At 33.8% G+C, this 13713-nt stretch overlaps 1 protein-coding gene across 5 annotated transcripts in view; it reads right to left on the bottom strand.

Moving 5' to 3' along the window:
- Positions 1-4722: 4722 nt before the first annotated feature.
- Positions 4723-13713, bottom strand: part of HEATR5B (HEAT repeat containing 5B) — an 85233-nt gene continuing 76242 nt past the window's right edge. For 3 of the 5 annotated variants that reach the window (XM_081265567.1, XM_081265570.1, XM_081265571.1), the window contains 3 exons: positions 11585-11736; positions 10453-10666; positions 4724-6146 (listed from right to left, as the gene is read on the bottom strand). In XM_081265567.1, coding sequence (XP_081121693.1) covers positions 5842-6146; positions 10453-10666; positions 11585-11736 — 671 coding nt within the window. In that variant the 3' untranslated portion in view covers positions 4724-5841. Of the gene's footprint in view, positions 6147-10452; positions 10667-11584; positions 11737-13713 lie in introns of all 5 variants that reach the window. The other 2 variants (XM_081265569.1, XM_081265568.1) reach the window with 1 other exon arrangement.

Raw genomic sequence — 13713 nt, 5'->3', positions numbered from 1 at the left:
AGGGGAATTCAATTCTCCTTATTCATGTATCCAGTGTGAAGAAAAGCACTGTCATAAGGCAATCCATTTCAGGAGGGAGTGGTTTACTAGGGATTGAACCTAGAGGCTCTTAACCACTGGGCCAGCACTTTTTAATTTGAGATAGTGTCTTACTGAGTTACTTAGTCTCTCACTAATTTTCTGAGTTGAATTTGAACTCACAATCCTCCTGCCTCAGCTTCCTGAGCCACTGGGATTACAGGCGTGAGCCACCACACCCAGCTCCATTTTTATTTTACAGCTTAGGAAACTTTTTTTAAATATTTATTTTTTAGTTATAGGTGGACACAATGTCTTCGTTTTACTTTACGTGGTGCTGAGAATCGAACCCAGAGCCTCACGCATGCCAGGCGAGCTCTCTACCTCTGAGCCACAACCCCAGCCCCAGGAAACAACTTTTTAAGTAATTTGGAAAACACTTATGTGACATACTGACCTGTTTATGCAGGTGGGCTATCCTGGACCTCCTACCTAAAAATTGATGATCACATGGTTCTTTTCAAACCTGAGTTCCTCTAAATCACTTGGCTTAAATGAACATCAGTTTGTCATTGTCCTTGACATCCTCTACCCTTCTCCACCTCCTATGTATACACACTGGGGTTCACAGTATTCAAAACAGTACTATCAAAAATTTAGTATTCACTAAAAACAGCTCAAACTCCATTAACTTTTCTACTTGCTGCTCAACTAAAATGCCGTTAATAGCATATAACACTTAGTTATATCAAAATATTTGGCAGTGGTGAAAGGTCTCCTTTATATTATTTTCTTGGAGTTTGGAAAAGAGTGACCCAGTTTCATTTTCAAATCTGTTTATTCCAAAAAATATTACTTTCTAAAGATTCAACAATCTATCAAAATTCAAGTCTGGCTTTTTTTTTTTTTTTTTTTGTCCCTGGGAGGACTAGAAAACTGTCATATTTTTATAACCCTTTTAGGAAATCTATCCTAAGAAAATAATATACAAAGTTTGACTTTTCAAACGTTAAATGCAACATTACTTATTGAAATGTAAAAATTGGAAACAAAGTATCCATGTACAGGATATTGATAATGGCACATCCAACATTAAGTAGCCAGCCATCAAAATGTCATTGCTAAATCCCTCTTATATTTTCAGAGTAGTAGTATGGGGGAAATGCTTATAAAATAAATAGAGGAAAGCAAGATACAACAACCACTATGTAGGATGATTGCAACTATGGAAATAAATAAAGTCAAATATTAACATTTGTTCTGGTTGGTGGGTTCTGGGAATTTTTCCAAAATTTTGCTGAATGTAAACTTAATGATTGAAATAAATTTAATTCATAACAAGATATAAAATTGACTTTCCTTTTTCCTCTGAGTCTCTTTATATGCTCATTGGACAAGATTAAAGCCCTTGCTGGGCATAGTAGCACTATCCTGTAATCCCAGCAACTCCAGAGGCTGAAGCAAGTAGATCCCAAGTTCAAGGTTGCCTCAGCAACCTCAGCAAAAATGCTCAGCAACTTAACAAGACCCTGACTCAAAATTAAAAATAAAAAGGGCTGACAATACAGCTCAGTGGTAAACACCCCTGGATTCAATCCCCAGTACCAAAAAAAACAACCAACCAACCAACCAACCAACCAACAAAAAAGATTAAAGCCCTTTTTTGTTTCACAAACAAAACAAAAGGCATTTTTCTATCTAACTTGAAATAATTTGAAATGAAGAGGTAAAGAAAATAATCAAAAACAAAGGAAAAAGAAAGGAAGAAAGTATCAATAATGGAAGTTAGAATACTCGAAGAAGTCCACTTAAATTTCTATGGATCCTTTGACTAGAATTGACAATAGTGGGGTAGGGGAAAAGACAAGTATATGTATGAGAACATACTGAGGTAGAAAGCCAGGAGTTCCAATGACAGACAGAGAATTGTGGAAATCGGACAAAAGGTGTAAACAAATTCCTCTTTGGGAAAAGAATAGAATAAATGGGAAAGAAAGAGTAGTTGTAACTTGTCACTGGTAGATATGATTATCACAGGCTTGCTTAGGATAATTTTTATAAAAACCTGGGATGGTTTTTCTGAATTATGATTAATATATAAAATTCTTAAGTAAAATTCTGTGAGCTCTCTAAGAAAGAACTAGAGATGAACTTAAATCAGGTTTTAAAAATAACCCATTTGATGGAAAGTATTAAGACAAGAAATTTATTTATAGCTATACTTTAGCCATTTCTTACCCAAACATAAAAATTCCAATTAAGAATGAAGAAAATGTGTAGCTGGGTATGGTGGCACAGGTTTGTAATCCCACTGACTCAGGAGGCTGAGGCAGGAGGACTGCAAATTCAAGGTCAGTCTCAGAAATTTAGTGACACACTGTCTCAAAATTAAAAAATTAAAAAATTATTTAAAGGGGTGGGGGTGCGGTTCAGTGGTTAAACATCCCTGACTTCAATCCCTGATACCCCCCCCCCAAATGTGAGGAATAGTAATACATATAATTAGTTATTTCATAAATTAAATGTTTTGGAAATTGGCTAATTATATCCATCATTCAGTACTGTTTGAACGGAAGACATAATGAATATAAAGTGTCTAACACAATGTCTGGCATTCAACAGAAATGGCAGCTTTTATCTTATTTATTTTTATGTGGTGCTGAGGATCGAACTCAGGACCTCATACTTGCTAGGCAAGCGCTCTACCACTGAGCTATAGCCCCAGCTGAGAAATGGCAGCTTTTATTGATAGTAATGATCTGCAATATTTTTTTTGCAACTTCATTTTTTTATTTATTTTATGTGGCTGAGGATCAAACTCAGTGCCTCACATGTGCTAGGCAAGCCCTCTACCACTAAGTCACAACCCAAGCCTCATGATCTGCAATACTTTATAATTTCTGTGCCTGCATTACATATCTAATGTTTTATGCTCTCATACTATAACAACAATTTTACACACATGTAAAGACTATTTATCAAACCTAATATTATTATTATTTGCCAATATTAAAGGATTATTCAAAGATTCACTCTTGATAAAAATAAGCAGATAACTATGAAGACAGATGTACTTTTTAGATATGTAAAAGATCAAAGAAAAAATACCTAGTAAATTTTCCTCTCATTTTGTAGATGTGGTCCTGTATTTTATCCCTGTGACTAGTAGAATCTATTCAACAGGGACACCTGACTCCAGAGCTTATTTTTCTCTAGATAAATTGAGAAGCCAAATCTATAATATTGATTAATGAGAACTTGGAAAGCAAACAGAAGATACTTTATTGCTTATGCTATTAAAACTACTTAGATCATGCTTCAGAATTCACTGGCCATAATGCTGCTGCTTCTTTTAGCTTTATGACACTGGATGTTATAATCTAAATAGATATGATTATTTGGGTTGTAAAAATCTCATGGGCTGGGGAAATATTAATAAATACAAAGCATCAAACAGAATTTCCTTTTATAGTTGATTGTAGAAAACTAGAATTTAAGTTATCAATGGCTTAAAACGGTTTAGAGAAAAAATAAAGATGTACTAACAGAGAGAGAGAGAAAAAAAGGAGAGAGGCAGGGAGGAGGGGAAGAGAGACATTACTAAGATATGATGCAGTCTACCCTAAAAGGGGTAATGATGGGAAAAGTTTGAGAGGTACCAAGAACAGCAAAAAATAGCCAAGGCAGAAATAAATATATAAATAGATGACTGAAAAGGAGATACGTGCACACATGTATGTGTGCAAAAAATGAGACTATTAGACAGTTTGGCAGTGCCTTAAAAAGTTAAATATAAAGTTACTATTTGAGTCAGCAATTCCACTCCTAGGGATATACTCAAAAGATATTAAAACATGTATCCAGCTGGGCATGGTGGTGTGCACCTGTAACCCTAGTGACTCAGGAGGCTGAGGCAGGAGAATAGAAATTTCAAGACCAACCTCAGCAATTTAGTGAGGCCCTGAGGACTTAGTGAGATGCTGTTTCAAAATAAAACATAAAAAAGGCTGGGGATGTGGCTAAGTAGTTAAGCACCACTGGGTTCAATCTCCAGTACCCAAAACAAAAAATATACACACAAATATATATATCTACACAATAACTGGTACATAATTATTCAGAGCATCATATTCATAACAGGCAAAAAGTGAAAGCAACCAAATGTCCTTCAACTCATAAAATATATCAGTTGATGATAAAATGTGGCATATATACAATGGAATATTATTCAGCCATAAAAAGGAATGGATTGCTGATTCACACTACAACATGGATGAGCCTTGAAATATTATGCACAGATAAGAAACCAGTCACAAAAGACCACATATTATATGATTTCATTTATATGAAATACCACTGTAGAAAATTTATAGAGACAGAAAGTAGATTAGTAGTTGCCTAAGGCTGATGGGAAATGGAAAATTGTGAGATGACAGGTAAAGAATAGAGTTTCTTTTGGGAGTAATGAAAATGTTCAAAATTAACTATAGTGAGAGTTGTACTACCCTGTGATTATAATAAAAACAACTTTAAATAGATGAATTGTATAATATGTGAAGTCATTTTATAGACTTTTATCAAAATTAAAAACAAAAAAACAAGAATAATAACTTTGGAAACTCAAATCAGAAACGAAAAACAACTCTGTAGAAATAAAAGTCAGTGAGAAAACAGGTGAGAGAAAGTGACTTTCTGAGGTATTTAAAAGACTGAGCCAGGAACAAAGCAAGGATCTATAAGCTAGCTGCCAAATGGTGTAGGTATGAGTGAGAATAAATGGCAAGTAGCAGGTGATAAATAAATATATAGCTTGAAATGTTCAGAAAAGTCACTTGCTTTTGATATAGTCTATGTTACACTGTCTGGTAAAATTTGGTGTTTAAAATCTGCTAAATGCTGTGGTATACATTCATTTAATCAATTATCTGTTTTGCAAGGAAAAATTCCAATCGCATAAGAGACTAGCATAACTATAATTATGACTAATTCATTTTTGTATGCCCTGAAGCACTTAGCTTGATGCCTTATACACAGTAGGCATTCAATAAATATTTGATGAATGAAACTAACCATCACAGTCAGAACCTGAGTCTCTGTAATTACAAAACATAAAAAAAGGTAGAAACATTATACTACATTAGAAACATTTTAATGGACCTTTAGATAAGAACTTTAATTCAATTAACAACTAAAATATACACAAACACAATTCAGTAATTTAATATTAAAGTGAAAAGATACATCAGAAGAGAATATTTTGAGAAATGTTTAAAAAATGTGATTTTATTCATAGTAGGTACACCACGAAAGAGACTTTATATTATTTTGGTTTCTTGAAAATTTAAAATTTACTTATTTTGCAATGGAATTTTTCATGACAAATGCCAAATTTTGACCTATTTTTTCCCCTGATAATGTCCACAGTCTGTCACAGTACACGATACAATTATGTATTCAGCATGTAAAAGACTATGGTTCAGTGTTTAAAAAATAAATTAGGGCTTGGGGGTATAGCTCAGTAGTACAGTGCATGCTTAGCATGTGCAAGGCGCAGGGTTCAATCCCCAGCACCACAAAAACCAAAAACAAAACAATGAAAAATTAATAAATGAGAAACATTATTAGCAGAAAAATGAAAACATACTCACCACATAATTTTTAAAAATCACTTAAAAATCAATAGTGGTATGAACAAGAATTCCTTAACCTACTTGGAAGCATTATAATACCAATATACAAATAAAATAGAATCCAGAGCCTGGAATGGTACAGTGGCTACCACTAATTAGGTGAAATACATATAAAAATGAGTGGAGGAACACATTAAAAAAAGCTTGTTTTTAGCTTGATTGTCGGTGCAGAATGTATGGTCGGAGCTGGCTGCCTTGCAGCAGCTTTAGCCTTGCTGGCTTGGCTTGCTCGAACAGCAGTTTCTAGCCGCACTTTCAACTCAGGAGCAGCCCCCATTACCGTCTTGAAAGCATGAGGATACAGAGGTCCAATATGCATTAAGTTCTGGAGTGCAAACTCATGAAGATCTTTAGAAACTGAACTTGCTGAGGCAAAAGAATTTTCATCCAGCAGGTAAGAAATCAAAGTGGGAACTAAAAGAGCAAGTAACTGGACTCCTGTAAATAACAAAGATAACAACAAAGATTGGTCTGATGTGAGAGTGCCTATTTGATATTTTTAATAATAAGAATATATTCACATATTATTTGTGCAATTTATGGTTTAATAGCAAATTAGACTCCAGCAATGCCCCTGAAGTAAATAACCCATTTCAAATAAGAATTAATTAAGATACATCAAATAAGATGTATCACCATCATGGTTTTTCCATTTTTTCATGGACAGCTTTATTCAGATTACAAACGTTTTTGTATTATACCAAGACTTTTAAAAGGTAGAATAAGTAGCTGGCTTTTAAAAAAATTAAAATCTAAGGCTAAACGCAGTGCAGGTGTAGCTCAGTGGTAGAATGCTTGCCTAGTGTGCTTAAGGCCCTGTTCAATGTCAGTAACACACACACACACACACACACACACACACACACACACACACAGGCAAATGAATCTTATTAATGAATAGAACATTCATTAGGAGGGTACCATCAAATAAATGAATAAATATATTAATTTGACAGCAACATTTTTAGACTTACCTTTATATTGAGTGATATGCTTCCAAAGGGGTAAATTTTCTTTTTCCTTTCTTTTGGTACTACAGATTGAACCCAGGGGCACTTAACCACTGAGCACATCCCCAGCCCTTTTCATATTTTTTATTTTGAAGCATGGTCTCACTAAGTTGCTGAGGCTTCTTTGAATTTGCAATCCTCCTGCCTCAGCCTCTGGAGCCACTGTGTGAATTTTCAATTCTTGAATTTGTTTTATCCTTGACTTTTTTAAAAGTTTATTTTTCAGTGCATTATAGTTATACATAAAAGCAGAGTTCATTCTGACATATTCATAAAAGAAGTAACATAGTTTTCTCCATTTCAATTCTAATACTACTTACCTCTTCCCTTTCCTTTGCTTCCTCTCTGGTTCCCTTCCTCTTTTCTATTGGTCTTCCTTCTATGTACTTATTTTTCACTTGATGCATTATAGTTACATATAAAATTGGAATGCACTGTGATATATTCATACATGTACCTAGAATAATTTGGTTAACTACATTCCCCAGTTCTTCCCCTTACCTCCTTCCTCCCCAATGGGTCCCCCTACCTGCAAAGCACACTTCTACTCTTCCAATGTCCCTTCTATTTTTCTGAAAAAATGATGGTTAGATGTCATAGAAGAAAGTGGCAATGTCTTAATCGTATGCCTACTGTCTGGCCCAATGGCACTTCCATCCTTGTCAAGGGAGTTATAACCTTTTCTCCTGTCATTCAACACTATCACTCCATTTTTTAAAAATTTTTGGTTGTAGATGGACACAATATCTTTATTTATATATTTATTTATTTTTATGTGGTGCTGAGAATTGAAGCCTCACATGCACTAGGCAAGTGCTCTATCACTGAGCCACAACCCCAGCCCTCAACTTTTTCTTAATTATCTCATTTGCAAATACTCCTTCTCTTAAAAAATTTTCACAGGAAACTGGAAAAGTAGTAGAAGTTTTTGAAAAGCTATTGCAGGACTGGAGGTGACACTCAGTGATAAAGCATATGCTTTAGCACGTACAAGGCCCACAAAGCCCTGAACAGAGGAAAAGAGGGAGAGAAGAGGAGAAGAAAGAAAAAATGGAGGGAAAAGAAAGGAAGTCCATTGCAATAACTCCCTTCTAAAAATCTATAGTCTAGAACTATGATAGCAGAAGAGAAAAATGCACAGATGAATGTAAAAGACAAATTCATTTGATCTGATGATTAATGATTCGCTGATTATGGGGAGCAAGAAAAAGAGGCAATTACTAATATATTGCATGGAAAGAGTGTCACAATTGGGAAAGTTAGAGACAACTGTTTGGAGAAATTGATAAATTTAGTTGAAATTAGTAATAAATTAATATATAGGTTATTTTGGTAGAAAATTTATCACTGACACTATGGCATGTTAGAAAAATCAACATAATTTTGTGTGTACTTTTATTTTACTACTATGAACTTCATAAAGATGAGTTCTAAATCTTATTCATTTTGTAATCCGAGCACTGATCTTTCTGCCTTTAATAGTTAAAATAATTTTCAGTTGTGTCAACTCAAGATCAATTCCTGAACAGATATGCTTATTTAAAATTAAATGTAGCATGAAGACAGGTAGGGAAGAGAATCTTGAAAATTGTAAAGAGCTTAATGTTTGATCATAAGATACTATTTCAAAAATTTATAGACTTTCTAAAATAAATAAAACTAATATTTAAAGACAAATATTATATTTTGATGAGATCAAGATTTAAGCATTAAGGAATAAAGTAATATACTAAGCTATTTTAAATTTGGTTAAATGGATGTATATGGCAGTTTTTCATTAAATTAAAAATAATTTTAAAATACCAATTTTTGAGGTATTTTAACAATGATGTTTGGTATTCATATTATCTGATTATATTTGTTATGAGGTTTTGTTTTTTTTTTTTTTTTTAAAGAGAGAGTGAGAGAGAGGGGGACAGAGAGAGAGAGAATTTTAACATTTATTTATTTTTTCTTAGTTCTTGGCGGACACAACATCTTCGTTGGTATGTGGTGCTAAGGATCGAACCCGGGCCACACGCATGCCAGGTGAGCGCGCTACCGCTTGAGCCACATCCCCAGCCCCAAGGTTTTTATACCTTTATTATAAGGAGTAGAATGCGTTACTTTAAAAATCTATTGAACATTGTGAATTGTGCTGCTGTAACATTGATGTGGCTGTGTCCCTGTAGTATGCTGTTTTTAAGTCCTTTGAGTATAGACCAAGGAGAGGGATAGCTGGGTCAAATGGTGGTTCCATTCCCAATTTTCCAAGGAATCTTCATACTGCTTTCCATATTGACTGCACCAACTTGCAGTCCCACCAGCAATGTATGAGTGTACCTTTCTCCCCACATCCTCCCCAACACTTATTGTTGTTTATCTTCATAATAACTGTCATTCTGACAGGGGTGAGATGGTATCTTAGAGTAGTTTTGATTTGCATTTCTCTACCACGGAGCCACAACCCTAGCCCTCAACTTTTTCTTAATTATCTCATTTTCAAATACTCCTTCTCTTAAAATTTTTTTCACAGGAAATTGGAAAGGTAGAAGAACATTTTTTCATATATTTGTTGATTGATTATATATCATCTTCTGAGATGTGTCTGTTCAGGTCCTTGGCCCATTTGTTGATTGGGTTATTTGGTTTTTTTGATGCTTAGCTTTTTGAGTTCTTTATATGTCATAGAGATTAGTGCTCTATCTGATGTGTGAGGGGTAAAAATTTGCTCCCAATAACTGTGGAAACAACCTAGATGCCCTTCAGTAGATGAATGGATTAAAAAAATGTGGCATATATACACAATGGAATATTACTCAGCTATAAAAGAGAATAAAATCATGGCATTTGCAGGTAAATGGATGACATTGGAGAAGATAATGCTAAGTGAAGTTAGCCAATCCCCCCAAAAAACAAATGCCCAATGTTTTCTCTGATATAAGGAGGCTGATTCATAGTGGGGTAGGGAGCAGGGAGCATGGGAGGAATAGACGAACTCTAGATAGGGCAGAGGAGTGGGGGGGGGAAGGGAAGGGGCAGGGGGTTAGCAAATGTGGTGGAATGTGATGGACATCATTATCCAAAGTATATGTATGAAGACACCAATTAGTGTGAACATACTTTATATACAACCAGAGATATGAAAAATTGTGCTATATATGTGTAATAAGATTTGTAATGCATTCCACTGTCATTTATTTTTTTAAAAATCAATTTAAACATTTTTTAAAAAATTTTAAAAAGTTGAAATATTAAATAAATACATACATAAACAAACAAACAAACCATCAAGCATATGAGAGGCTCCATTTAAAAAAAATCTGGGGCTGGGGCTGGGGCTCAGTGGTAGAGCACTTGCTACCAAGTACAAGGCACTAGGTTCAATCCTCAGCACCACATAAAAATAAACAAATAAAATAAAGATATTGTGTCCAACTACAACTAAAAAATATTTTTAAAAAATCTATTGAACATATGTATTTTTCCTCAGTCTTAAAGGATATATTCCCAGAAAATTTAAAACTCAGTATGTTGAAATGTCATCAGTAATTCATTGAGACTTTCTGCTCATAAAAATAATCAATTCAATGAATTATGTTACTAACATAAGCAAATATATTATGCTTTCCGACAATAATTGCTCCTTAGTAAACTTACTGTTGCAAATGCCTATGTCCAATATCAAATAAGATTTATGCATAATACAGATCTTCATTTTGGAGTAATGGCTAATTTTTATTAAAAATACTTACTGTTCTGTTCTTCACCAAGAGCAACCAAAGTTTCAAGAACTTTAATTCCTTCTTGAACAGCCAAAAGTTCATTGTTACTGGCTGGTCTGTTTCTTTCAACAGCTTTTAGCTTTTCAACCACTATGGGAGCTAATGAATGGATGTAGGGAGTTGAAAGGGCACGGTTGGAATGCTGGAAGACTGAGAGGAGAAGCTGGTAACATTTGGCTTGAACCTACATAAGGAGATCATTCAATCAATTAACACATGATAGTTCTTATCTGCTCTATAATCACATTACATCTTAATATGTATGTGATACAGAACAATGAAAATATAAATGTTATTTTCCATATAAAAGAAATTAAAGAGAGTAATGGAACTTTCTTTCAATAAGCTAATTGAATAAACCTCTCAAAAAAATCTGAATCTCTCGAAATAATTCTTTATACCAATTTAAGTTTTGTAGCCATAGAAAATAAAGTCTCACTGGCTTTTAGATTAGAAAAACTTCATATGAATAATTATTTTTTAAAAAAGGAAGAAGGGAAGGAAGAAAAGTTATAAATATTTTGGGAAAATAGTGGAATAAAATTGTTTCAGCATTTTGTAGAATACAAATTGCCAAACTTCACTGACATCAGAAATACCTGGGGAGCATTTTAAAAATACAGATTCCTGAGTCACAACTCTGAAGACTCTGATTCAGGGAGCTAGGAGGCCAGGAATGTTCCTAAGTTGTTTTATTTTTCCTGATACGCAGAAGATTTGATAATCATAACTTTAGACTTCAACACTGTAAAATAATAAAACATGTTTTCTAAACAAACAAGTTTCGAATAGGCTTATTAAAATATGTAATAATATAAATTTATCCATTAATGTAGTGGGTATAATTTAAATAAATATTGGAAACCCTGAAAAGTCTCTCCTAATATGGCCGAGAACTAATCAAAGATAATAGAGAATTTCTGCATATTTAAGTAAACATACAAATGTGTTTCTCCTATAGTTAAACCCAGTAATATTTTCTAGTTTTTCCATTTAAAACTCTTACTGTAAATACTTAGGTTTTCCTTACATATAACACATTTTAATGAATCAACCAGATATTCTCCTGATAAAGTGGAATGTTTGCTTAGATGGAACTTACCCATGGGTCACATGAATTTAATGCATTTTTAAATCTGTTCATGCAGCCATTCTGTAATGACTGGACTCCTATTATTTCACTACTAGCAGACCATAGGAAGAGTGCAATTGCTGTCAGCATGCTAACTTCATCAGGTGTGGGCACAGAATCTTCTGAAAATGAAAAATGGAAAAAAAAGTGCCATTTCCAAAACTTTTGGAAATTCAATCTTCAACAACTCTCCTCTGCTCCTAACATTTATCACAGTTTATCAATAAAATAAATTAAAATGTTACCATTTTGAAACATGTAATTATAAATAATTCAGACAAAATGGATACTAAAACCACTGTGTGAAAGTTTGATAGACAGCAAACAATTAAGATAGTTTCAAAATATCTCCCCATTGATTCCTTGTTAGTTATAAAAGGGAGAAATGACAACTGTATAGTGGAGAAACAAGGCAGATACGATCTTAACGAAGTCATTAAAGTTAAGATTCCCAATAATGAGACAAAGAAACATTATATGCTTTCTTATATAGTGCTCTGAGAAGACATAACAGTATTTATATAGTACTTTTCCATAAAATGCATAAAAGTAAGGAAAAAATTAGATAACTCAAAATTATGAAACATTCTACAAAAGTAGATGACCTGCACTCTTCAAAAATATTAATGTCATGGGGCTGGGGTTGTGGCTCAGCGATAGAGTGCTTGCCTAGCACGTGGATCCTCAGCACCACATAAAAAACAAGTAAATAAATAAATAAAAACAAAGGTATTGTGTCCGACTTAAAAACAAACAAACAAAAAAAATTAATGTCACAAAAGATTAAGCCTGAGGAACTATCCCAGATTAAAGAAAACTAAAGAAATATGATGACTAAGGAAAAGAAAAAGTTCTATAAAAGTCGTGATTAGGACATTTAAAATATGCATATGAATAACAGCATTTTATCAATGTTAAATTTGTCTAAATTTTATAATTCTTCTATTATCATGTAAGGAATGTTCTTGTTCTTAGGAAATCTGTGAAGTATTTAAAGTAAAGAGTCATGATGACTTCAACATATTCTCAAATGGTTCAGCAAAATTAATAATAAAGGTACAGGGGCTGAGGTTGTTGCTTAGTGGCAGAACACTTGCCTCCCACATGTAAATCACTGAGTTTGATCCCTAGCACTGCATAAAAATAAACAAAATAAAGATATTGTGTCCGTGTATAACTAAAAAAATTTTTAAAAAATAAAGGTATGAGGGTTATGTGGATAATAATAAATCCTTGAGGCAAAATGTTAACTGGTGAATCTAGGAGAAGGGTATACTGGTGTTTTCTACTCTTGAAATTAAATTTGATGGGCGGGGGATGTGGCTCATGCGGTAGCGCGCTCGCCTGGCATTCGTGCGGCCGGGATCCTCAGCACCACATACAAACAAAGATGTTGTGTCCGCTGAAAACTTAAAAAAAAAACATACATATATATATATATATATAAATAAGTTTGAAATTTATTTCAAAAATCAAAGGATTAAAAGTGAAAAAAAGTTTTGCAGCATTTTTGATGGGATTTATGTACGTGTGTATGTATGTCCACATAAATACACATACACATATTTTAAAATAAAATATCTCAGCTCTTAGAGTATAGAAGTAGGGTTTCGAAATGGAAATTCTTCATTATAATTTTTTTTCTTAAGCAAGAATTAAGGGGGGCTGGGGATGTGGCTCAAGCGGTAGCGCGCTCGCCTGGCATATATGCGGCCCGGGTTCGATCCTCAGTGCCACATACAAACAAAGATGTTGTGTCCGCTGAAAACTAATAAATAAATACTAAAAAAAATTCTCTCTCTCTCTCTCTTCTCTCTATCTTTAAAAAAAAAAAGAATTAAGGGATTTGCTAGCCTTATACTATATAAATATTCCCTTGGCTTTGATCCTTACTTCATAAGTATATCTCCTGTGAGTTCAGCTCTGGACAGAATATCTTAGGCAAGTTAATTGGATTATCAGACCTTCAAATTCACTTCATATAAATGAACCAGCTTGATAAAATAGCAAACACTTTCTGTTAAAGCTGACAATTTAGGGCTGGGGTTGAGGTTCAGTGGTACAGTGTTTGCCTAGCACGTGTGAGGCACTGGGTTTGA

Source organism: Spermophilus citellus (genome assembly GCF_964194105.1).
Source record: "Spermophilus citellus genome assembly, chromosome: 13".
NCBI lineage: Eukaryota > Metazoa > Chordata > Mammalia > Rodentia > Sciuridae > Spermophilus > Spermophilus citellus.
This window is presented reverse-complemented; position numbering and strand designations above follow the sequence as displayed.